The sequence below is a fragment of the Macrosteles quadrilineatus genome, unplaced genomic scaffold (assembly GCF_028750875.1).
Source record: "Macrosteles quadrilineatus isolate MER2022 unplaced genomic scaffold, UCM_ALF_1.0 Scaffold_5__1_contigs__length_97177068, whole genome shotgun sequence".
Taxonomy (NCBI): Eukaryota; Metazoa; Arthropoda; class Insecta; order Hemiptera; family Cicadellidae; genus Macrosteles; species Macrosteles quadrilineatus.
Window position 1 is genome coordinate 91,477,233 of NW_026542598.1, and position 27,174 is coordinate 91,504,406.

A 27,174-nucleotide genomic window follows, 5' to 3' on the forward strand; every position below is an offset into this window, starting at 1 on the left:
GAGCCATATTGTATTGGGGGGTTAAAAATACATGCTATAGTTGAATCAACATAAGTTATTGTTTACTGCATGATTATAGGTTGCGTTAGCGAATACGTGTAGCTCAAATCGTGGTAACTTTTGGTTTATGGGTTTGTGGTACCACAGTTTTTCATCTTGTTTATATAAGCTGTTGTAAGGAATTAAAACCTACGTATTCTCGAAATTTAGTTTTGGATTAAACCCCTGAACCACTTCTCAAATATTATAGACTCGATTTAGGTACCACACATCCGCCCAATTCTGCAATTATTTTTGCCCAAAAATGATTTTTACGTTTTTTTGTTTGTGTGTATAGATGTTTGTGTCTAAATGGTTTCTAAACTTGACTTCAGAAAGGAAAAAAATTACATTCACTCGAAAAAGGTTAGATAAAACAAAAACAGTAGCACATTAAAGGAATTCAGATCAGGTAAATGATAAGATACTGAAATTTTGTTCTAAATAACATCCACAGTCGTTTAGGAACCTTACTAATGTTACGATGAAAGAACTAACTTTACTGTGGTTAACCAAATGACAACCTTTAGCGTCTAACTCCAAACTATCACACTTCTGATCTCAAAGCTGTGTCAGCTGTCACACTAATTACAGATTTATAAGACTTATCACAATCAGATTAGTTGGATATTTTCTAGTTGCCCGGTATTGTCGCGTGCAAAACTCGCCTCCACAAATCAGCTGATCATCAATCACATATCAGCCCACGTGACACAACACAACCCCACGTAGGCTTGTGATGGACATCTGTTAATGACTGAGGGACAGCCACTTCCGCTGTGATCGGGGACAGAAATAACTGATTAGCGGTCTTGATATTGGGGGAATAGTTGGGAGTTCAACTACTATAATAGCCTGACAGTTAAAAGATCCTGGTTCAATCCTGAAACGAAATCGGTAGCTTTTCAATTTGGTAGTTTTTTTTTTGGAACTGGGCTCAGCTGTTCTTGATCACTTAATCACCCGCTAGAAATACAATTGGCAGCACTGACGCAGCAACTCTGCTGGAATTTGGTTAGGTTGGTACCAGGGAAATGAGCTCATTGGCTTATAGCTTTACTAAGTAACTTTATCCCCTAGTACAAATTGTGCCAACGTCTCGTAACTCTCTTGCTACCTCCAGCAGTAGGCTATTTCTAGTGAAGTAAATGTCTGATCTTGGTCAACATAAAAGCTATTCAAGACATTTTACTCGTCTCTACACGGTTTCTTCCCTCAAATCAACAACTACTAACTGTTATCGTAATCGTACCAGCGTCTTTTGGTTGTTAGAAGAGGGAAGCATCACTATATCCAACAATTACACAGCTTACACTAAAATCACCATTATCAAGTAGGCCAGATATGAGATTAATAAACGGTATCAGCATTCTGACACATACTTTCTCCCATAAGATTGTCAACAACCTTTCTCATGTGTAAGCGGTAAGTGTAAATATACGGAAATGGGATTTGTAAAATTTTCTTCAGAATTTAAAGGACGATAACATACTAAATTTTTATCAAAATTGTTCTAGCCAATTTTGGGAAAATCCGATTTTCCGTTATTTTATGGGGATTTTTATGGGAAAATAACATAATCCACCATAACTTTTGAACCGTAATTTTTACAAAAATGGGATTTGTACCATTTTGTTCAGAATATAAACGACTATAACATACTAAATTTTTATCAAAATCGTTCGGGCCATTTTTGAGAAAATCCTATTTTTCCAGTTTTTTATGGGGTTTTATGGGAAAATCCCCATTAAAAATAACATTTTCTAAAAAATGACGAAAACTATCAAAATTGAAAGGATGATAACATACTCTGTTAAATCAAAACCGGATTTTTGTCTAAAATCCTATTTTTGTTATTTTATGGGGTTTTATGGGAAAAAAACATAATTTACCATAACTTTTGAACCATAATTTTTACAGAAATGGGATTTGTACCATTTTGTTCAGACTTTAAAGGGCTACAACATACTAAATTTTTATCAAAATCGTTCGGGCCATTTTTGAGAAAATCCGATTTTTCCAGTTTTTTATGGGTTTTTATGGGAAAATCCCCATAAAAAATCAAAATTTCAATAAATCAAAACCGGATTTTTGTCTAAAATCCTATTTTTTGTTATTTTATGGGGTTTTATGGGTAAAAAACATAATTTACCATAACTTTTGAACCATAATTTTTACAGAAATGGGATTTGTACCATTTTGTTCAGACTTTAAAGGGCTACAACATACTAAATTTTTATCAAAATCGTTCGGGCCATTTTTGAGAAAATCCGATTTTTCCAGTTTTTATGGGTTTTTATGGGAAAATCCCCATAAAAAATCAAAATTTCAAAAAAATGAAAAAAACGCCTGGAGATACCACGGATTAGAACCTACATACCAAATTTCATTGAAATCGGACCACAGGTGTAGTCCCTAGCTCTGTACACATCCAGACACACAGACACACACACACCTACGGGGTTTTACCGAATACTCGCAAACACCTAATTGTGGCATCTTTCAACCTGCGGCCACCAGTGGATGAAGGAAGGTGGTAGAAACATGTCTGCATCGATATTTTTAATGAACACTCCATTTTAACATCTAACATTCCAGTTTTTAAATTGTGGCACCATGCCACAAATCGGTATTTATCAACAGTGTGTGGACAGGATGCCACTAATGCGTTGTAGTGCTTGAGCGGTGTGTGCGCCCCCCCCTACTTCTCGCGTGCGCTGTTGCCAGTTCTCCATTCTAGTTCCTTCATTCCGTTCTGTATTCATGTGGCTATGCCCTAGCCGCTGTAGCTCATTTCCCGCGCTCATGACGTCGTCTTTTATTAGTGCAAGGATTTTATATGAAGTTTTTTTCAAAGCTCCAATAATTTTTACAATTATTGGATTTAAAGTCAATGGACCAAATGAAATGTCGTGATGATTACATAAAACTACATGCTATTTTGTTGATATTTTATCGTCACATTGTATGTATGGTTTACGAACTGAGATACTTGGAATAAAGGCCTTAATGTGCTGGGTAAATTATCAGTTTCATGGGAATATACAAGAAATCTATTCTATCTATATATTAATTACGTAAGCCGATTCTTTGCGTCAAAATTGTGGGCGACTGGGAAGTCGTAGAACGACGTGAGAGGGCTCAAATTAAAGGTCTTTATCCCGTGACGGCGGGAAAAATAGTGAAATTCCCAAAATCTTAACACAAAATTAGATATAACGTACAATGTTCTCTATAAGAATAGCATTAGAAGGCATTTACTGCTGATTTTTGTTTACTTCAATCCAGCTGATCGTGATTTTATCATTAGCAAGTAAGCTTACATTTGGATTACTCATTTGCCAGTCAATTCTGCAATGTAATGTATACTATATAAAACCAATTATACAGTATAAAGGGAAAACGTTACCTTCAATAATCAAGACTTTTTAGTTATGTCAAAGTTGAAATAAATTGTTTTCAAGATTTAAGAAACGATTCAAGATTAAAAGAAGATCTTCTTTGTTTTTATTTCAAAACATATGTAAAAGATTTATTCCAATTTTTTTTTTAATTTACTAACATTTATATTTGAGATTTATTGTAGTGTTTAAGCAATATTTTGTATGAAGTGGAATAACCTCAACGGTTACTCTTAGAAAACAATTTGGGAATAGAGATGAAGTAGGTTCGTACAGGTATTTAAACGAACCAAAAATATTTATGTCGTGATTAGTTTCGATAACTGGGTAATGGAACCCTAACTAGCCGCAATAGTTAGTAGTTAATAGTTAGTAGTTAGACGTTGACTAGGCCCTTTTTTGGTAGAATATGTAAATCAATCGCACCTTTAGGAGGATTAACACCACATACTTACACTAGGCTAATAGTGGTTTTTTAATGTTGATCACAAACAAATTTAGATCCAAGTTCTGTCAATGGGATGCCTTTACTTAAGAATAATTTTGTTAAACATTTACAAAATGAGCATAGACTTAGAAATAATAACTGGGTAGGGTATCTCAACACACCATTTTTTGCCTTTTCTTATTTGACGAAGACAATTTCCAATACTGTATTTCAATCGGGGAAGCCTTGTTATCAGCATTAACCAAAAAACCAAAGCTACCTCAATAAACCAATATTTATTCATAAACATGTTTGCTGCATTTAGCAGTTAAACCTCTGGAATCATTCAAATTCTTTATTGAACATAACGTTATCAACAAAAGCAAACAAAGACAAACAACAAACTGTTTTGTTTTTTTGCACAAAAGATATGTTGTAGTGGGATATCTAGGCCTATACTGACATATAGATAATTTGATTCTGAGTTTGTTTAAATATTCCTACAATAATTCCTTTTCCGTAGCTTTTTAGGGACTATGTCCCTACAAGCCACTAGTTTACATTAAAATACGCAATAAGTATGACTCCGTTTTTTCTGTATGCACATAATTAATTCATGGTAATGTAAAAGTATGCGTAACGAATTTTTCACCTCACTATGATGTTTTTAGCTGTTTTACATACATTTAGCTGGTTTATATTGGTGGCTGAAAGTTACGTTTTGCTGGCTATGCCAGCTGTCATCGTCATATGGGGACCGAGCAGGGGTTTACATCCCTAGGGCCGCAAAATCACTTGTTCGCCTATTTACTTCAAACATTAATGTATATTAAATGCACAAGCTGTACCCATGGCATTGCAATAGACTTGTTTTTTGTCACAGCTTTCTAGACAACTATTTATTGTTATTTTTGATTTTGCTGATTCCTCAAAATATTTTACATAAATAAGAGGGACGTTATATTGCAAAACATACTTGGGTGAAAAATAGCGCTCGTACCACGAGCCAAAATGGGTTTGCAGCTCTCGATCGTTTCACGTTCTCGACTTCGTCCCGAACTTAAAACCCGATATCGATTCGGCAAAACCTCACTGTACGAAATATACAATTTTTTTTACGGTGGATTTAGAGACCCAAAGATTCTCACCCCGTTGCGAAGCATGGGCAGATAGTTAGTTATAAGATTATAAAGTCTTTACTGTTTTGCCTGTACATTGCATGAAGTGTTTGGTTATTTCTACGTTGTATATAATAAGAAAGCCGAAACGAGTCTTGTGTCAATATCTGTACGTTTGTTTGATTGTTACTGTCATTGTGCCTGTAACGCCAAAATTCCAATTCACGTGTCCTACATTGGGAAAACTAGAGTACCGTTCATGATCCAAATAGTTTTGTAATTGTTTGAATAAATTTGCCAAGTTTGATCAAAATATACCCATAAACAAGCAAACTACAACATTTTACAATATTCTTTATATGAATAACAAGGGAATTTTAAATTTACAATTTTTGAATTTGTCCTGTTACCAATAACCGTACAAAAACACTTTGATATACTAAATTATTTGTTTTCTAAGCTATTTAAAAAGGTCTGGATATAAATTGGGAAATTTTGTATTTTTAAGGTAACGTTTTTCTCCATTTCATATATTAGTAACAATATGTATAGTATCAAATTCAGTAATAACATTGACTACTGTATTTAAACCTTAACACAAGTGTTTATATATTCATTGAGGCTACTGGTGCTACCGCTGATGGCTTATGCATGTGTACGTTAGTAGCTAGCAGACAATTTGCCAACTAGAACTAGCAGACAATTTGCCAACTAGGAACATGAAATCAGCTGTTCCCCGTCCTCACTGTCGCGGTTGCTCGCCTAGCATGTCAACAGCTGACTGCTGTAAAAATTGGATGAGGCGAAAGTAACTTTTTCTAGTACGCTTCTTTACCATGGCATCTGCAAATTCAATTTTGTCCTAAAAAATGTATACACATCTGTAAGATTTGTTGCCAACTAACAAGCAATTTAAATTAAAAAAAAAAAACTATTGTTAATCATCCCTGCAAAACTGCTAATAATTCATGATCAAATTTTCATCAGAATTCCGTTAGTTTAAACAAGCAGTTGAAGCCAGGTCCGCCATCTTAGTGCAGGTTAGAAGTGGTAGATGCCAATGAAAACGGCACCAAAACTCAATGTCCAGCTTCAAAATAACTTGACATTTAGACTAAAGGTAAATCGTTGACACTTCGTGTGAAAGATGTCAATTAGTCTAGGACACTATTGGTTCTAATTAAAAGCTCAAAAGTTTATATTTTCTATTTTAAATCTTGAAATAAAGTCGGTACTTTTAAATGAGTTTTTAAATATGACATAACAAAGTTCGTCGGCTGCTACTGTTTTTATTTCTTCGTCAGGTAAGTAAAAAAACGGTGGATTTTGTGGCTAAAGAGCTCAATTTCTTGGATAATATTTTTTAAAATTTTTATAAAGGAGAGTTGTATAAAGAGTTTCAGAAACCATCTTGTGACTTTGAAAATTTTTACATTGTAAACCAAACGCTAAACCTTTAACACACTTTAATACGATATAGATACATATTATAAATTAATTTTTTGTAGCTTTTTAGAACTTTTCTTTCGCCCAACAAGTTTTTGTAATTATTGTAAACTAACTTTTTCTAAGATACGGTAAACGCTAGAAAACAAATTAAAAGCGTATTTTAAAGGCCATTGTTCAACCGTCATGAATTGTTACATACCAACCTTTAGGGCCCATTGGTGACATTGGGGGGTGGAAGTCTAAATTTAGTTCATTACAATTACGTCAATGACCTTGAGCTCTGCTAGTAAGATGCTGTGGTATGGTGGCGTGTCGGGGAGAATGGTAAAATTATTGTTCATGCTTACTCATTCGCTCTTACCCACAAACAAATTTATTTCAAGCCTAAAATGAAGAATGTAGATCTAACTTCTATATTCGTTTGGAAAACGTCAGTAAGAGGCAAGTCTAGACTGTTCCTATGTCTGCGCGGTCCATCACTAGTTACTTTCTTTACTTATTTTTTTTGAAAGCCTATGTGTCGATTATGTATCTTGAGCAATGTAAAATCAAGATGACGTTGTTCAAACTTAGATATAAGTTTGGACTTCCTTGTGTGACCAAAATGGTCGCCTACAGAGCAACAGAAGAATCTACAATTTCTTATAAAATTAGTTTTATTGACATTTGCAGACAGTTTTATATAATTGTTTTAAGGAAACCCAAAATCTATTGGCAATCATAAGTTAATATGATTTGAACTTTTTGCCTTATACAAATGAAATACCATGTGCATATTGGTCCTCTGGTCCTGTTAATACAATTTTTTGAAGGGTTTATATTATAATTTAAAACTATATCATTGCACAAGCATTTTCAAGGTCTCTCTGCAGTTTTGCGTACTCTTGCAACTACTAATTCAAGAATCAGTTTGATGACCGATTAAAAATAATGTGTTTATACGTTATAAAGATTCAACTGTTAAATATCATAGTTTTTGAGGGTGGGACTGGAAATTTAGACTATATTAAAGATTTGCATTCATAGTAGAACATTATATACTTTAAGTAAACCAACAGAAAAAGATTGTTTAAAATTTTCAAGTTCATTTTAGAACAAACTGTTTGCTCCGCCTCCCAGTTAACTGAGAATTTCAAGAAGTAGAAACATATTAAATAAATAATAAGTGAAGTTAAATATATCCCACAATGATTTTAAAAAACATTACACAAACTTCACGGATGCCAATATACTTCTAATAACCTTACTAGGAATTTCCTAAAACTGATATTGTACGTTGAAATAGGTTTATCTATCTATCTATTCTATTATATATTCTATTCTATACTATTATAAAGAAGAGGAGATGTCTGTGTGTGTGTTTGTATGAGCTAATCTAAAAAAATACTGATCCGACTATGCTCAAATTGCACATAAATGAAGCTACAGCTCCGAGGATACATATAGAACTATTGCCGCTTCGATATTCACCTAGGGCTTTGCCCCGTGGGCTTTCAAAAATCTGAGATGAGAGATTTAAAAGTAAATATTGATTGATGGTATCCATGGTAACAAAGAACAAACCTAGTAAGTTTAAAAATGTAAACAAGCAGAACTAACTAACTGTCAAATTGATTTTGATTTCACAATTCAACACAGCTGGTTCAAACCTAACTGCACGAATATTAGAACAGAGAGGGTAAGGATTATAAATTTAAAATAATGATGTCACTAGCCTGAATGTAAACATTATTTAACATTACCTAAAGGAGCTGCCAAACCATATGTAAATGTAATTTCATTATTATAGGATTGTTTCGGTAACAGTACTTCATTTGTTTATGATCTAACTATACTGAGTCTGTTTGTTAATTATACTTAAAAATACTTAATTTTGTGAAATGTTGTAATAATATTTATTTATTTTTATAATAATTCATTGTAAAAGAAATCATTTGATGGATATAGGAAATAATCAACATTCTATATTGCCTTATCAACCTAGGCCCTTATCCTGAGTTATGAGGTATATTCTTTTGATTTATTTGTTTGTAAACAGTAATATAATCCCCCTGCCCCAGCAAACCTAGACTGAGCGAATTCCCGTTTGCCTGATTATAATTTCACTAAAATATGTTAGAAAATTGCCCTATTAACATGTTTGGAACTATTGTGATAGGTTTTCGTTTACAGTGCAAACCATTAAACACATTCTTTTATTATATGTATATGTGTGCTACACTATAGGATACCGTATAAATTAAAAGACCATATTTTCTTAATCCGTTTCCTCTCCCATCACTGCAATGATCATGTTCTACTTATATGCCAACCCCGTACGAAGGACGGGTATTCTACTAGTTATTAATAAAGTTGAGAATACTAAAGGTTCTACAAAACAAAACATTGAATAATAAAAATACATTTGTATGAAAGTAACAGATAGATTGACAAAATTGTAAAACGATCGTATAATATCTAACAATATCAAATTATTTACAGTATCACGGTTACAACTTTTAAACTACTTTTGTTATGACTCAATGTTAACCTCTTTAGGACCTTTCATTTTATGCTTTTGTTAGTGGGGACTGGTTAAAACACCACAGTAGGTTTTACAAATATGATTGTGAGATGATATTATAATCTGAACTAGATTATGCGTGTTGATAATAATATGTATTTTAATTTAAGTACTTTAATTGATTCGGTTATATGTTTACCTCATATAACATTTGAACATGGATTGAAACATTAGATGTCTTTGGAATACTCTGAGAGTGAGAAGCAAAACATAACTTTCAGCAATGATGCATCGAAATATCTACCTTTACAGACTGATTCAGAAATGTAATTGCAAAATATTTTGTCAACATGACTAAAATGTTAAAAAAATAGATGTATCAGTACGAAATAATTTAAATTATTATTTACTACACAAATTATTTGTAATGTAAAACATTGTTCACCACTCGGAGCAAAAGTATTTTATTTATGGTACTTAAATTGTTTTATAGTACGTGGCAGTATAGTATTATTAGTTTATTAGTTGCTTGTTGCACTGTTCTACACACAGCTCAAGCTCTACAACTCATTAAGTGGCATCCTGTCCACACACTGTTGATATATACTGAATTGTGGCATGGTGCCACTATTTAGAGTGTAGGCTGGCGCGAGAATTGGCAACGTAGCATTAGGAAAGTTATAGTTCCGGCGGACGGCGCGAGGCGCGCTAGCTACCTGTATGGTTTCGTGTTCCACAATTCGGTGTGTACCTGCGCTACCTAAACTCACATCAACGAGTTCAAAAATACTCAATTGTGGCATGTGATGTTTAAACGACGTAATAATGCTGGAAAACCTAAAAAGTGATCGAATTAGCTGTGGCACCCTGAAAAAGGTGCCACAATTTTTGAAGGTGCCACAGTACGGCCGTGTGCCTGTGAAGGATGCCACTATTCGGTGAATACAAACACACCAACACACACACACACACACACACACACACAGACATCACTTCGAAAACCACTTTTTTGGGTCCAGGGGGACCCAAAACGAATATATCCACTCAAAACTCAAACTCGAAAATTTTGACGAAAACAATACTTTCTCCATATACTATGGTATAGGGGGGGAAAGTAAAAAATCCAGGACCATTCGACATCACCTTTGAATACACACAATCTCCTGTAGACCAATATGACGATGACTCAGTGACTCAACAACCTATGACTCCGACTCTTGCCTGGTGACTCATTGAGTCACTGTTGGAGAGGTCAATATTCCTCCAGAGTTCGGGTAACGGTTACTTTTATTGCTGTTATTTTTCACAGTTACTTTTGTGGTTTGGGTAATCCTTGTGGATGGAATAGGAAAGTAGAGAGCTGTTTTGTGACTCATTTAAATCATGTGGTAATGTTTAGTTTTCGTTAATCCTGATTCGCTGTCCAATTTTTCTCAGATATTTTGATTTTTGGTGGTGATATCCTCATACCAACGGATTTTATGAAGAACGGCACGAACGTACAATCCCCATTGTTGCAAAATTTACGGGTTAACAGTAATTGCAACTTTCGTGGTTCTCCGGCAAACCCCCATAAAACTACGGAAAATTAATTTTTTTTTAATAGCAGATTAAAATTTAATATTTTATAGTCCCTTTTACTCTAAAAAGATACAACCCCCATTGCTGTAAAAATTATTGCAGCTTTTGTGATTTTCCCCATAAAATACACAACTTACAGACATTATAAGGGTTGTTCATAAGCTAATCGGAGACATTATGTGTCAGATTGCTGATCTGTTTATTATTCCAAAACTGACTTCAACTTTATCAAAGGAATTCTATGTATTTTACCCTCCTTCGTATAAACTAGTTTACGCAGAATATATATTTTTTATTTCCCAGCACATCTCGGTCCATGTTTTTGGATCCAACCTTTATTATTTAGACAATCCGCCAGACCGATTCTCAAATCTCCATATTCTAATCGAGCATTACCATGCAGATAGGGTGTCGGGCTGTGTGCTGTTTTATTGCCTAATTTGAGTTGTGGCACCAAACCTGATTCATTGTCCGGCCCGGCCAGTTAGATTTCTCATGGTATAGACTGTAGATCACGGGAGTGTGCTACCGATTACCGTCTACCGACTACCGGGCGATAAATAACCGCCCAATCTACCGCGGTTGTGCAACCGCCGAACAATACTATCCGGGACCGCGAGATGCAATTAAACTTTCAAAGTTGACAGGTCAAGCGGAGAAATGATAACTGAGACAGAGAGTTTTGAAATCTTGTCGTTTTTCTACAATGGAAATGTGGATTACGTGCCTGAATATGACGAAGTCTTATAGAAAATATAGGATAAATAGAAAAACTAATATTACCAAAAGTTTTGAAGTGACAAGACGTATATCCATAGATAAAATATAATCGCTTAGTAGATTTCTCATCCTTATGGAGCAGTTTAAGACAATTAATTCTGTACGGTGTACTGCAGAGTTCGTCTTTTGTTTAACATTTGTTTCTTGTTATTTCAGTCATTTAAAACCTCTTTAACCAAATAATACGATCTAATGATAAACAATAATTCGTCACTTAGTTATATAACCAAACAAACAGTAAAGCACAACTCAAGAAACTAACCCTAAATAATAGAAACTAAATTTCGTCGACACCAGCGCCCAGTGTCACTGTACATGAACTAGACACGAGAAATGAGCTTCTAATGGAATGAGAAGTGTACTCGTTTTGCTTAGTCTGTGGTATAACTTATTCACTTTTGTTGTTTTGCTACATGATTTAACTACACAAATACATGGTGTCCCCATGCTAAATGGTATTAATAATACTTGTAATGTACCATATTTTAAGGGGGGTAAAAAACTTACTGTGAATAAACGAAAACCTGAACGAGAACTTACCCACGTTTTATTCACAATAGCAACACTTCAACAAAGGCGATGATGATATAGCTCCAACTGAGCGTCTGCAGGATTTCCTGAGCGCTTCTAGAGCTCTGAGCCTTCGATTAAACTAAAATAATTAAACAGCCAAAACCGTGAACAGCTTCGTATCGACCCCTGTGGACTTTTTTCGGTTCCTGAGCACTCTGGGGAAGAAATTCGAATGTGGCTGATTCTAAGGGAGGCTATGTGAATACGAGTTTATCCCCTTCCTAGAAATTTACGTCACATTTACGTCACGATCGAATGATCTTACGTTGTTTACTTGAAGCTAGCACATTCGTCTATACAGGGTGTCCCGGAACTCTCTACCAATATTTTAGGGCATTGTTCCTGGGTAAGAAACATATTTAAACATCATATTTAAATTGTCCGGAAGTCCTTAGTTACTCAGATAGCCGCCATTTTGTTTTTTTCACTTATTAATTTTTTTCTGAAAATTGGTTAAACATACGAAGTTGAAACTTTGCACAAACATTTATGACAACTAGACAAAGCTACAAAAAAATTATGACGATTTTTCAAATTCATAAAACAAAATGGCGGCTGTTTAAAATTTGTTTCTTAAATTACTCGAAAACCGTTGATTTTAAAAGAAATTTACAAGAATAACTTTTTTAAGGCAATTTTATTACAAATCGATCGACACCTTAATCTTTAAGATCGGACGAGTATTAACTGAGATATGGTAGTTTTCGTGATAAGTGACCGCCGGATATTAGTTGCAGCGCATGCTGAAAGCGGTCACGTATTACTAAAACTGTCATATCTCAGTTAATACTCGTCCGATCTTAAAGGTTAAGGTGTCGATCGATTTGTAATAAAATTGCCTTAAAAAAGTTATTCTTGTAAAAATTTTGTAAAATCAACGGTTTTTGAGTAATTTAAGAAACAAAATTTTAAACAGCCGCCATTTTGTTTCATGCATTTGAAAAATCGTCATAATTTTTTTGTAGCTTTGTCTAGTTGTCATAAATGTTTGTGCAAAGTTTCAACTTCGTATGTTTAACCAATTTTCAGAAAAAAAATAATAAGTGAAAAAACAAAATGGCGGCTTTCTGAGTAACTAAGGACTTCCGGACAATTTAAATATGATATTTAGTTATGTTTCTTACCCAGGAACAATGCCCTAAAATATTGGTAGAGAGTTCCGGGACACCCTGTATAAGTATACATGAGTTAACGTGATAAACATGAAAATTAAATTTACCCAAAGTTTTGAGTTAGCTGGAGGTTTTATCTATTTGTACAATGCAAGGTCAGTAGAGAAATGTTTAGTTGAAACACTTGGCTATATAACATAAGTTGCATACCATAATGTATATAGTCGATGGTTGAAATTCAAATGCTCGAACATGACTAACATGCAACACAAATAAACCTTTCTGATTTTATAGTAAGAGAAGAAGTCTACTTGCACTGTTTAAGGGAATTATTAAACATAATACCAAATAATAGATATAATACATAATATTAAACATAGTGGATATTATCCCTGTCCCATGGTTATAAATGCGAGTTAGGTAGAGAAATTATAATATTGTCGACTCTTTTATGCTTAAACGTTCACTAGAATGCGCAGCAATTACAGTAGCCTATAATTAATCACTGGACAAAAAAACCGATCCACAAATTAGTGTTTTTACCTATAATCACCCGGCGGGCTGCAGGAGCAGGTCTGCACAGGTCAATTACGTTAATGAGGTAATTAATTACTTTATAACCGCTCGACCTTTCGGGTAATTAACCCTGTGTCGTAAACAATTATTGACCTCAGTTGACCACGTGGTCACGTGGCCAAAATGAAGCAGTTCTAATGCGAGGCAAGTCGCCGACCTAATTATATAATTAAGCCACTTCATTAGGAGAGTTTCATTAGTGATATCAATAATGTCATCGCGGGGCAGTGGGAATTACGTGATATAACTCACCGGGAAATTCGATTGAAGTTTAATGAGAAAGGTGAAGTGAATAGTAAGTTCAAAGTTTGGATTTGATGTGTATGGAACAAAAACACTTGGACGATTATGAGTGAAATAGGTTATGAGTTTGAATGAATATGATGCCACTGATGAGATAGCTGGTTCTCTTTCCCAACGACCAATGATAGCTTAGCTCAGTTTCGAAACGTCAAAAGCTACGTCTTTTCTCCTAGATGTAATGTATTAGGATGGTCGCTGATTAGGATTGCTCTGCCTTGACAATAACTTTGTACTTTGTATTGTGATTGCGGAGAATGATATATCTGTATTTGTTAGTCGAGGAAATTTAGGCTTTTGTCTGATTAGTTCACACGTTGTTATAGGTTCAACAACTTTGAATAGCTTATGTTGAAGCCTACTGGAAAATCATCTCTAGAATGGGAGTTTGCCGTCCTATAAGAAAAATATTTTTTAAGGTAGCTGAACAGACGTATAACCTGGTGTGGAGGAGATTCTCGTCTTAGATTGCAACAATCATGAGAGAGTTGATGAGTCGGTACAAATTGTGAATGGTGGTGTCCAGTTCTCCGCATCTAGGCATATGATGCTGATAAGGATAATATGAGCTTAGGACCTCGAGGTATCTATACTTTGAGTGACATTTGTACCCTCTTGCTCTTAAAAAGTTGACGAGGAGTCCAAGCTAAACGTCAATTTAAAATATCTGGCAAATAATACAAAAGCTTCATGGGATGCTATAGATTTTGAGTACAACGAGTCTTCTGACAGTCCTAGAAAATGTTAAACTGTGGAGGATATCTTTGTGACGAAAAAGTCATTCCATTTGGCAAAGTGGCAAGTGCAGTTCCAGAACGTATTGTTGAATGTTGTAATAATGCATGGATAAAAGAATTTCTCCATTATTTGTTTACCAACATATACATTTCATCGGAAACAATTCCTCAATCTCTACCTAATAACTCCACCATCAAAGTGTGCAAATAGTGTGTCCTTCATTCCACAATCGCGGTGATTGTTGACGACAGCGGAGGGTGAGGGGGAAGAAAGTGGGCGGGGACAAATTGTTACCGCCTTCCCCCCACCACCGTCCGGCCGCAGCGCACGGCGTCACTGGCGTCAGTCGAGCACCCGCTCTTGTCGTGGTAAGTTGTGCGTTTGTGCGCGGGCATGGATTGCTGCGTACTGTCGCAAGCGATCCACTGTCAGGACCAGATCGTCCCGGATTGTCAGGATTACAACGACCAATCGCAGACCGCATACGTGGATTCTTGGCTTCAACAAATGCAGGTATGATCACTATAAGAGGACTGGGACGCCGAAAGGAACAGATATTTTCTTACAAACCACCCGCGCCATGTGTTATTTCCAACAGAGAAGTTAGTATACGACTATACGAGAGAGTATAAATGCGAAAATAGCACCGGTTCCAGAACACTTCCCTGTAGTATTCCGTGAAGGCCTCGTCGGTAAACAATCACATGCGCAAATGTTAACCGTAGTGGCGCAGCTGTGCCTTTAGATCACTGGGCAGTGAAGTACATGTTCATGCAACGGTCAGCAACTAATAACGAAACTTATACTAGGATCCTCGAATTTAACGGCAAATAATTTTCATAAATAATACAGTTGGAGGTGACAAGATGCGTGTTTACTACATTTCCTATCTTTTTTGAAGATAGTTCATTATTTTATAGTAGTACTTTTTTGTTATTGATTGTTAAATGTGTACACATTTGCTCGTTTATCTGTGGATATTTTCGTTCGACATATCATCTTAATTCTAGACAAAATGTGACTTGCTATGTAAATGCATGTTTTGCGACGTGTTTATTCAAACACATTCGATACAGAATTGACGTGGCTGGTCAACACCTATCACAGTCATAACGATGTATATTATCATACTGTATCAACGGAATACCTGCACTCATATTCCATCATTGTTTTTGGTTCTAAATGGACAAACAGTTAGTTGTGTCTCGGTCTAGTCTCATAATATTGATACTGTATATTTAAAGTTATGCATTTGTTTGTATGAAGTTTTGGTGACAACAATGGCTACATGGACATTTAAAAGGTAACACTCCGTAGACGTAGAGTAATAGTATCGAGATGGTGTTATTTAAAAAGGAACAATTTGTGAGATGTCGGATGGATTGAGCTGAGCTACAGACACAGAGAGGCTCAAGAGACAGACGCTTCGTTGCGTCTAGACTGTCTGGAGTCCGCTGCTCGGGTCTTATATTTTCGCTGGGTTTATCATTCCTAATTCCTGCGTTTTTACAATTTACAGGTATAATACGATACAATGGAATTATAATATTAAGATTCAACGGTTCCTTTTTGATACCTAAAATATTCATTATTTTTTGTTTAGCACGATTGGGTTCCCACGTTCCCAGGAATTAATGCAGTTGACTTTGAACAGTGCAAGTGTAGGCCTATACTTCTCACTCTATTGTAAAGTTTAAGGCTGTTTTATTTGTGTGTGTGTGTTTGTTTGTGTGTGAGTGTACTAACATCAACCAATAATTTCTCTACGTTTAGAGTAGATTTTACTAATCGTGCTTTACTCTTTGGTATTGGCATTGCTGGAGAAACTATAGTTCATTGTTTTCATCAGATATATATTGTTATTCGTGCTATTTTTTATTTTGAAAAAAGACAATGAATACACAGTAAACGTTAACACCGAATTGTAAGATATTTGTAAGGTCCAGTAGTTTATAAATGTGTACGTATGCCATATCACTTCTGTAATCACTATCAATCTAAAATCACGTTTTAAATCATCTTGCATCTAAACTCCTACGTCTCAAATAACGAAAGTAGGTTAACCAACAACATCGCTCTCACGAAAGTCAGGAACCTTGAATATTGAAGTGTCCGAAGTGGCCAAATGTAATCTTCAAAGCGCTAGTTCCCCACCCACCGGACTTCACTTTAATTAACTGACCAGCTCTGACGTCTGCTAGCGGCCTGATCTGGAACTACTCTGATACTTCCTGTATTAACATCTGATCTGTGTTATCTGAGCCAGGATCGCCTAAATACACAGCGGGGAGAATTTTAACTGAAGCGGCATCCACGGAAGTGTTTATTTATGCATCGAAATAGTTGTGCCTAGGCTGATATAGTGTCTATAGCAAATAATTATAGCATAGACTAGCTGACCCGGCGAACTTCGTATCGCCTAAGTTATAGGTTTCCCCTAAGACAGACCGATGGAAAGAAAGTACCGTTACGTTTAATTTTCAAGATGATCTCGTTCGCATCGCTCAATCACGTCCTGGTTGAAGTTCGTTCGCTACGCTCACTCACCTTTGGGTTGGAGCTCGTTCGCTACGCTCACTCACCTTTAGGTTGGAGCTCGTTCGCTGCGCTCACTTGCCTTCAGGTTAGCTCGTTCGCTACGCTAACTCGCCTCCAGGTTGAAGTTCGTTCGCTACGCTCACTCACCTTTTGGTTGCAAATTAGCTGTTGTCATAAATGTAAAAGAAATAATAGTGCTGCACCCTGTTGGTAATCCTTGTAACTCTGATGCTATTGAACATCATAGAACAGAACCAACTTGTTTAATTGAAACAGCTGTTAAGATTCATTAATTCAATTTCTCATAAGGTTAACATGGGAAACTCCAGAGCCACTGGGGCGGAGCCCTTTTAAGAATTTCGAAACGGGAAATAGTTTACGTCCGATTCGCATACCTACAGAATTTACACACCAAATTTCATTACGATCGGTGAAGTCGTTCCGGAGGAGTTTGCAGACAAACACTGTGACACGAGAATTTTATATATTAGAAGATTAAACACTTTATGTTTGAATCAGCTGACTCGGTTGATGAAGAGCGCGTTTTATATTTGTTTATTACCATTTAAGCGACGTTAACACTACATATTTTACCTGCGTAAATTTGTAAACTATTTCTTGTACCCTAGTGTAGAGTGTAGCCTACCTCATACATTTTGTTCTTTACTTGAGGACCTCAAGTAAAGAACAAAATGTAAAGTTAAATGTAAAATTGTGATAAGAGAGAATGTATAGTCGCGATCATTTTAAAACAAGAAAAACACGCTTCACAGGTTTACAAAACAGATGTTATATTAGGCCTACAATAAGAAGTCTGCTTTAATGCACCACTCATTCTACACTCATCATCTCCATACATACTTGGCATAAAATACCTACTTTGTATGGTACAATTTAATAAGAAAGTAAAGTATCAATGATTTTCAATGAGTATCTAAGCGAGGATTAGTAATCACAAAAACGTCAGTCATTTATTTAATTTTTTTTTCATTCTTTACCGCTTAGAAAAATCACACAATCGTTAGAAGCTCTCCCAGTACAAATCGACAGAGTAGGTTATATTCGGACAAAATTGTAAAAACGTCGACAGTTTGTGGTTCTGGGAGCTCAATTAGCAACCCAGCTGCATGTCGTGTTTAGTTTGTATGACCTTCGTTTTTTCGTGCTGCGATTCTTCGGCTATTTTTGCCAAATTTAGCCTGGCTACTTTAGCAGATTTCTAGACATTTTTTGTGTTTAATGATCTTAAATGTTTTCGTGTGATTGGCGACGTGAGATGGAGACTATCCTAAAGCACTGCAAGTTTATATTGATTTTTAGGGTCATATTTTTGCAAAACAAGTCTAGACTCTTTGAATGCCAGTCTAAAGTTGGATAGAAACTTTAGCATTGTATATTATTTGTGAGGTTACTATTTTATGAAATAATTTAAAGATAGTCTACGGTAGCCTACCTAAAATGATAAAAACATATGGTAACTAACTATGAGTATAGATTTGTAGTGTTTCATTGTAAATGAGAATTATATCATTAAATCGCTATTTCATACGAAAGAATCAATAAAAGTGTAAAGTGTAATTACTTGAAAACAATATAGGTACAACCATAAATACATGAAGACATATCATACTGTACTGTTACACTCATGCACTTAATCATTTCTTCAAATGTTAACTAACCCTTTTTACATTAGTTTTTGGAAAGTGGACGGTTTTGTATTTTGGTAATATAAAAATCAACTAAAAATAATGTACAATTCTATTCTGTGCAGTAATCTGCACACAATAATCAGTTTATAAAAAAAAACTTACAGGAATAATTTAATCGTCGAACCATAACCTTTAATAATAAAAATCGTAAATTTACTATTTCACTGCGTATACACGTTGTACATGCCACGCCGATGGTTTCGCTACATTGTCTGCAAGTATTTCCATAGAGCAAGACATGGCGAGGGTCCAAACGATGGGATAAACATGCAAATACTCACGATAGTGGCCATAGAGTATACAATGTTGCGACAATCGACAAATAGTTGTATTAACTGTGCAGTTTATTACAGCTTGGCTTTCGTAAGCTTGAATGTTGTGGGTAATTGTTTTGTTTGAGGTTTTATAATACAACTTGTACAATATTTTATTCTGAGGTTGTGTGAGCTACGTACTATTTTACTGTAGTAGAAGGTCAGACCGTGTATAGTATATTTTGAAAAATGGAACCCTGACATTAATGAATATTCTCATATAAATAAATAAATGTGGTAGGTCTTTAAGCAAGGAGTTTTAAAATAAATTATCGTGGTTATAAAAAAACTATTAATTTTTTGGCAATATATTGCGCTAGATACCATATTACAAAATTATTTGTATTGTTAATCTCTGTGAAGCAATAAAACGATTCTCCAAAGAATTTAAATCCCTTAAACATTTCAGATATAACGCCTTGTCTAGATGGTAAGGAGCCTAAAGAAATTATCTATTGAGTTTTAAAGTAAAATATTCACCAACTTCCTTAAACGCTATTAACATCATTACAGTAGATCCTTACATTGGAATACATGAAATAATGCTCTGTATTTTAAACTGAAAATGAGTGCAAAATGGAGCAAGACGCATTGTGTAAGATTAGATTTGCATATAACCGAATCAGTTTATTTATATTTAAATAGTCCAATGGCCGAGGATCAATTTATATTCCTGTTTCAAAGGATCAAAATGCTACTGATTTTTCCACAAACCCGGGATCAAAAAGCCTTCTTAAAAATAGTGTTCCAATATACCATATCTTACAACTGAAAACGTATATATTAAATGTTAATCTTTGAGTTCACAGATATTGAAAGACACAGAGGACGATTTTCCCTCTGGCACAGACATAGAAGGACTTTCGTCGGCTCGGGGCAATATTGACTGTGGAGAAAGTTCCGGCAATTGACACTTTTATAAAAACAGGCAGTAAACTTTTGAGGTTCGCCGCCGGCTGTCGCCTCGGCCCACGGTCCTAAACCGTCACTTGGCGTCTAATAGAAAACCAGGATCACGTTTTGGCAACAAAATCACAAATCACAACATCTCTCTTGTTAATACTCGAAACACTAGCTTACCCCGTCGTGGCTTCGCTTACGAAAATTTAAGCTTAACGAAAAACAATGCTAATACTTTCATTTCAATCAAACAACCAGCTGTCTCCTTAGTTAGTAGTATAAAATTCAAAGATATTTATCTGTTCAAAATAAACAAATCATTTCTCCATAAGGATAACATGGGAACTTTAGAGGCCACTGGGGCAGAGTCCTGCTGGAAGTTCTTGAAAACGCTTCTTATTGCACACCTAGACCCTAATTGGAATGTCCATGCAAATTCCTGAGTTCTTATGGTTTAGTAGTTTTTGAGATACAGTGATCAGTGAGTAGGTATTTGACTGTTATAAGTATAGATGTGAGGAATAACTTTCATGATGGGCTGTCTCCATATTTTTAAATTCCGTTGTCTAAATAAACTCTTGCTCAAGTCTAATCAATGGCTTATCTCGAGTGTATACCTTTAAAGCTGTGCCGTCATTATAAGGACGATGACTGTCACGAATTCAGCTTTTGATTCACCTAATCTTATCTTTGACTCGGAACACACGTCATTTTCAGGTAAAATTATCTTGACTTAAATCTATTAGTATTTCCTAAAACTTGTAATCCAACAAGGAACTTACAACATTGATTTTGGATATTGTATTTAAGTAGTGTAACATCTACGTGGGCCGACTAAGTAGACTGTCCCTCTTATAGAGTCTGCTTGTAATAAAATTATTTTTTTTACTTTAGTTTTCATACTATGGTTCATAGACCTTTACATTGTAATAGTTTTCACCTATATCTTTTCCAATAACAATTTTCGAACAACTACAATTTACAACACTAATTTGTAGAGAATGAAATTAAATGGAGATTATAAGAGGGAGAAAAAAATTAACACACTTTTGGGATAGGAGAACAAGCTCTGTTTTATTTACATTCATATACAACATATGTCACCAAATAAAATAATAGGGAAAATAATTTAATTTCATGAACATATGTTTGAAAGCAAAATATTTAAGAAATTAATTGAGCCAAAGATTATGAAATATAATAGATAACATGAAAGCATAAAGGAAGTTTACTGAACATACCGGGGGCCTTGAATCCCCAGTGGATTCAATAGAAACAGTTCACGAATCCACAGTTGGCAGGGGAAACACTTTGTGGGCAGATCTTCTGAGGTTGCCACTTGATGTTTTTAAGTCTATCACTCGCACAACCCCATCAGCCCCTGGATGAACTGCTGTAATTCGAGCGAGAGGCCACGAAAGAGGTGGTGAGTCCATATGTACCAGAACAAGGTCACCCACTTCAAGATTTTTTGATTTCCGAGTCCACTTGGTACGTTGTTGCAAGTTGTTTAAGTATTCTAGGTGCCATCTATGCCATATGCGTTGATGAAATGCTTGAACTAGCTGCCATTGCTTGAGACGGTTTTCAGGAACTGTCAGGAGATTAGGTTCAGGTACTGCTGTGAGGGGTGTACCAATCAGGAAGTGTCCGGGAGTCAGTGCTGCGAGATCCGAAGGATCATTTGAAAGAGGTGTCAGTGGTCGTGAATTGAGCATTGCTTCGATTTGGGTCAACAATGTGATGAATTCAATGAGTGTTAAGACTGAGTTTCCCATTACTCGACGGAGATGATGTTTCACATTCTTTACAGACGATTCCCACAATCCTCCTTGATGCGGAGCGGCTGGTGGATTAAAATGAAAATTGATGCCTTTAAGTGAAGAGAATCGTTGAATCTTCCGTTTGGAGTCTTGACAATAAAGAGATTTTTCAACAATCTTGCGTAGGGTAGAGTCAGCACCAATGAAGTTGGACCCACAATCCGAGTAAATGTCGGAAGAATGTCCTCTGCGAGATACAAATCGAGTCATTGCAGCAATGAAAGATTCAGTCGTTAGGTCTGTTACTACTTCCAAATGTACAGCTTTCGTGACGAGGCAGATGAAAGTACAAAAGTATGACTTTATGTGTCTCACTGCCTTGAGGTTGAGGATTTTGAAGATGTTTGAAGATGTTGAAGAACAGTAAAAGACCCTGCATAATCTATGCCGGTGTGGAGGAAAGGTCGAGCAGGAGTTACATGAGACTGAGGGAGATCAGCCATGAGAGGACACACATTTCTAGGTTTGACTTTGAAACATCTGACACATTTATGGGTACGAGAGCGTATGGCACAACGGGCAGACAGTATCCAAACATGTTTGTAAAGTAATGCTTGAGTAAGCTGAGGGCCTGAATGAAGATTGTAGATATGGTAGTGGTCAATGAGGAGATTTACCACATGATGCTTTTTTGGCAGAAAAATGGGATGTCGAGCATCTTCAGGAAGTGATGTCTGAGAAAGACGTCCTCCAACACGCAATAATCCAAATGAGTCAATGAAAGGTGAAAGACGTTGTAAGCGAGTGGAGCAAAATGATTTCCGTTTGAGGCAGTTGATTTCTTCTGTGAATACTTCTTTTTGTACAAGTTTAAAAATGTGATATTTTGTGTCTTTCAGTTCCTGTGTTGAGATGAAACCTTAGGGTTTTTCAGAACCTTTACAGTTGTGTATGAAACGAAGGACGAATATGAAGTGATCGGAATTGACAAAAACTTTCAATTTCCCTTTTGTCTTTTAAGCGCATAATTATAAACCAACCTAAACTACTGTTTAAAGTTCAAAATAATACTGTATTTTAGTCGTGTGTGTCATGCCTCGTTTGTCGGACGATTCCGTATTCAGTTGAACGCGGACTGTGATCACCTTAAACATTATTTATTTTTTCTATAAAACGAGTTGAAAACAGGCATTTTGCGGTGATTAGCGCCGCTATTACAGGCTACTTTGGAGGTACAGTAATGACACCTCACTAGCGCTGCTGGGAACTGCGGCGAGTAGAGTAACTAAAGCGTTCTGAACATCACTTAACATTTTAGATATAGGACCTGGTGTTATGGTTTACCTGTGTCAGGATCATCATGCGTTCGGTCACCATACGATTACGAGATTGTCAGTTTATACGGGACAAAACGTGGACGAAACTATTGACGGTGCGACTAGAGAGAACAGACAGCACAGCAATTGGGGTTTTCGCTAATCCAAACCACTACGCATCATTGGACTGTCGAATGCAACGAATATATTTTGTGTTAATTCACAACAATCGCCCACAGTCGCAGACAAGCTGGCGTTGAGCAGGTTTTGATTACAGATTGTAACATGAATCAAACTGATTCAATTAACTGTGCATTGCGGAAACGAGGCGGAGACAATCAAACATGGCGGCTGTCAGCGTTCGTTAGGCGAACTCCCGCCGTTATTTACTATTGCCGCCTTTTTGAACACCTTGGTGTGCAGTGTTTTGGATGGATTTGTCCTCAAAGTGTGGATGAACACCTGGTTTACCGATTTACTGTACATGAGATTTCCTACGTTATCTCTACGGAGTTTCTGCATATTGCCCATGATTACAGCACCATTGGGTTTGTTTTCCAGTTATTTTAAAACTGATCGCCAGCAATAATATTTTGACGATGACACAATTACTTTACTGGAGTGTTGTGTATGGTACATCGATGACTAAGAACCTTTCAACCGAATAAGATACAAAATCATCCATCATTTGCCTGGGAAGGAAAGCTATGCCTTGAAATCTGCGATCATACGATTCGCGGACCGAGGAGCGCACAATACCTGCTCTAATGGGAGGTCATAAATAAAATCCGTAGGGGTAGGACTAAGGAGCGCAGAGGTACCTTGCGCGCCTCGGTCCTACCCATGCAAGGAACTAATCCCCTAATTATACGGATTAAAAGAGACAATGGCTGGGTCAACCCTGCAAGTAAATCCCATTAGTCGTGCCTCATTGAATACACTACTTTAAAATGAAAATGTAAGGAGTAATTTTGAAACTATAAATATGTTAACAGAGACAATGCAAGATACTGTATTATGCATTCGAAGTTGAAGTAGTTATCTTAAAAACAGTTGGTTTTTGTCCTACGTTAATAAGCCCATTTTCAATGCAGACAAACTGCATATTTTTCTAAGTGCAGTTTAATAAAAATTAAATATTTATCACTAAATAGTACGGACCTAAATTTGCATTATTCTATTATAATTAAAATCATATTAGATTATTCGAGACAGCTAAACTTTCTCTCTGCGTTTCAGAACTATCAAATGTTTACATTATTTTGTTTTGCAGGTATAGTTTATACAATTTTGAAATAGCTTTGAAGGCATGACGACTATTAATTGCTTATAGCATGCATGATTCTACGTGATTTGTTTTGATCATCGACCCGTGATTCAACCTTCGTCTCCGTCCTGTGGCAAACACCTGACATTTTCTCTCGTGATAGAGGTTAGGATATTGAATGACTTAATATTACCGGACGTTCGTACTATTTAGGAGCAACGCATACCATTCTTGAAACTAATTAATTCTTAAGAACAACATTATATTATGTTGTGCATTTCCGAATTAGGTGGGTGAGCCTACTGCTGAAAGTGATATTTGCCAAATGACAATGTGCCTGGGCTAAATTTACTTCAAAAAGTAGTGTTGTTTACATAGGCTTTGTTTAAATTTAAAAATACTTTTTGAATAAGAATTACTTAGGTTTTCTGAAAGTATATAGTTAGAAATATCTGAAAATAAATCGATTATTTTGTTTCGTTTACTTTTTTAACTGTTGTATTGCCGACAAAAAAGTGTATCTAATGAAAACATTTACTCCTCAAGATCCTATAATTATTCCCAACTGTTTAAACAAGCACAAATTTGTTTAATCAGAATTTACTTGGCTATTTCCAAAGTAATGGTTTAAGCATCGTTTAAGTAGATTTTATAGCCTCCGGATTACCAATAAATATAAACATAATTACTCTATTTTAATGCTAAATTCAAATAACAATAACCGGCACATACTCTAAAAGGAATTCTAAAAAAAGAGTAAACTACAAAAATTAAAACTTGTCTTTATTCAAGTAGTGTTACCAGTTACAAAGTAAATTATCTATTATAAAAAAAAAAACTTTTGAGTCTAGAATCAAATAAGAGATAATAAGTAATGAGTAACTTACAATCAGTGACGTGGGTTTTTTTTTCTTGCTGTACATCTAATAAGGTGACCAATTTTACAAATTCGTTACCGGTGCAGATTCCTAAAGAAAGATCTATTCTCGGTTAATGTTAACGGTGCAATTGGTACATTTTCTAACTAATGTCACAGATTCGTGGGTAAAAATACTTCATTGGGGCAAATAAATCCTAATCAGAGTGCACCATTAGGCAGCATCAACACTGTAATATACTGTGATTTTTCTTTAAATTAACAATAACTGTTTCATCTAAATAAGGCTAACTGATTATTTCAGGGCAAAATAATCAAACTTATTTATCCAGCGCGAACAAAGTTATTTTTGAAAAACATCAAACCGTAGGCCTACAGTTTAAACATTTTTTAGGCCTATACAAACATTAGTAACAATGAATTATGTTGTTTGACGTTGTGACATGTTGCTATTTAGACATTGTGGTGACAATGTTATATTATACATCATTTGTGTCATTTAACAAACGTTTTACATGGTGACAACATAAACGCCAAATATAGATGTTAATTCGAAAACTAAAAGAAAGTAATACAAATTGAGTTTAAATTAGGAAGATGATTTGGAATTGCAATAACTTTAAAATTATATGGAATTTGATTCATGCTACCATATAAAGTGTTGGCTAAGTAACTTTAAAAAATTTTTCCTTTGTAAAATCTTGTTTTTGTAATATTATGTTATCACTGTTGGCATTAAAAAGTAAAGCTTACCTCCTAAGAAATGTGAAATGAATTGAGAATGGCCCGTATTGTATTTTTGGAAAAAATATATGGGATTTGAAATAGTACAAAATTGTCCACATAAAAAGTCATCATTTTGACACAAATACAATATACATAGTAAAATTCTGACTCCGATCCTTGCTCTCGAGCCTGAGAAACTGCAAAGTATATCAACTATATACTGTATTGGTACGTATGTTTTGTATTACCTTTTCTTTTTATCAATCAATGGAAAAATAAAGTACTTCAATGGATATGCGCATTTTACATATCATAAAGAAGAGATGGTTTCTGTCTGTTGAATTTACCTATAAAACTAAGATTAAAAATTCAGGTTGTTTTTATCAATGGTGGGTACACGTTGAAAGCATTTAATTGTATTAATGGATTTAAATTAGCTAAGGATTTTACAAACCATTCCTGCATAAAAAGTAGCCTATATTTCATAGCGAGGGGTTCCATTGCAAATTTGCGCATTTTAATAGGGTTCAACACCTATTCCAAGGTAAAACTAACGGTGCAATACCCCTTAATTTTCAAAGATTATGTTTGTTTAAAGCAGTTATTAAAAGTGAATAAACTTACTAATTTTCAATAATTGCCATTCATTGATTTTAGATCCACACCATGAAGACTATAGTCACCTACCTTAATCAAGTCGCAATTATTAAAAAGTAGCCTATTTAAAATCCATTTTTATAAAATAAAAAAAATCTAAATGTGGTTTAACATTCAACTGAAGGATCAGCTTTTATATTGCAATTTAAATTCGAAAGTGAAAGTGTACGGCCTGGTAATTTGTTGATACATTAGTTTGGTAATAAGTTGCACTAGAAAAATATACCTGAATCAATGGTGTAGTCAGTGAGGCACGACTAATGGGATTTACTCACAGGGTCGACTCAAGCATTGTCTTGTTCAACCCTCGCAAGTAGGGGATTAGTTCCTTGCACGGGTAGGACCAAGGAGCGCAAGCACCTCTGCGCTCCTTGGTCCTACCCCGACGAATTCTTCGGCCGAGGGGTTGACAGTTTTACGATTGCGCTCCTCTGTCCGTTTCCCGCGATCATACATCCGATGTTACGTACTAATTAGTGCATTCCATGCCTACAGGCGAGATTGTTGCTC

General features: G+C 35.5%; 2 protein-coding genes across 2 annotated transcripts in view; one reads left to right on the forward strand and one right to left on the reverse strand.

Moving 5' to 3' along the window:
- Nucleotides 1-27,174, reverse strand: part of LOC128994154 (uncharacterized) — a 230,738-nt gene that overhangs the window by 68,896 nt on the left and 134,668 nt on the right. The gene's annotated exons all lie outside the window — the stretch shown is intronic.
- The window catches only part of LOC128994155 (dendritic arbor reduction protein 1-like), an 82,874-nt gene continuing 70,660 nt past the window's right edge, over nucleotides 14,961-27,174 (forward strand). Inside the window, exon 1 of the mRNA XM_054418478.1 lies at nucleotides 14,961-15,110. Coding sequence (XP_054274453.1) covers nucleotides 14,991-15,110 — 120 coding nt within the window. The 5' untranslated portion in view covers nucleotides 14,961-14,990. The remainder of the gene's footprint in view (nucleotides 15,111-27,174) is intronic.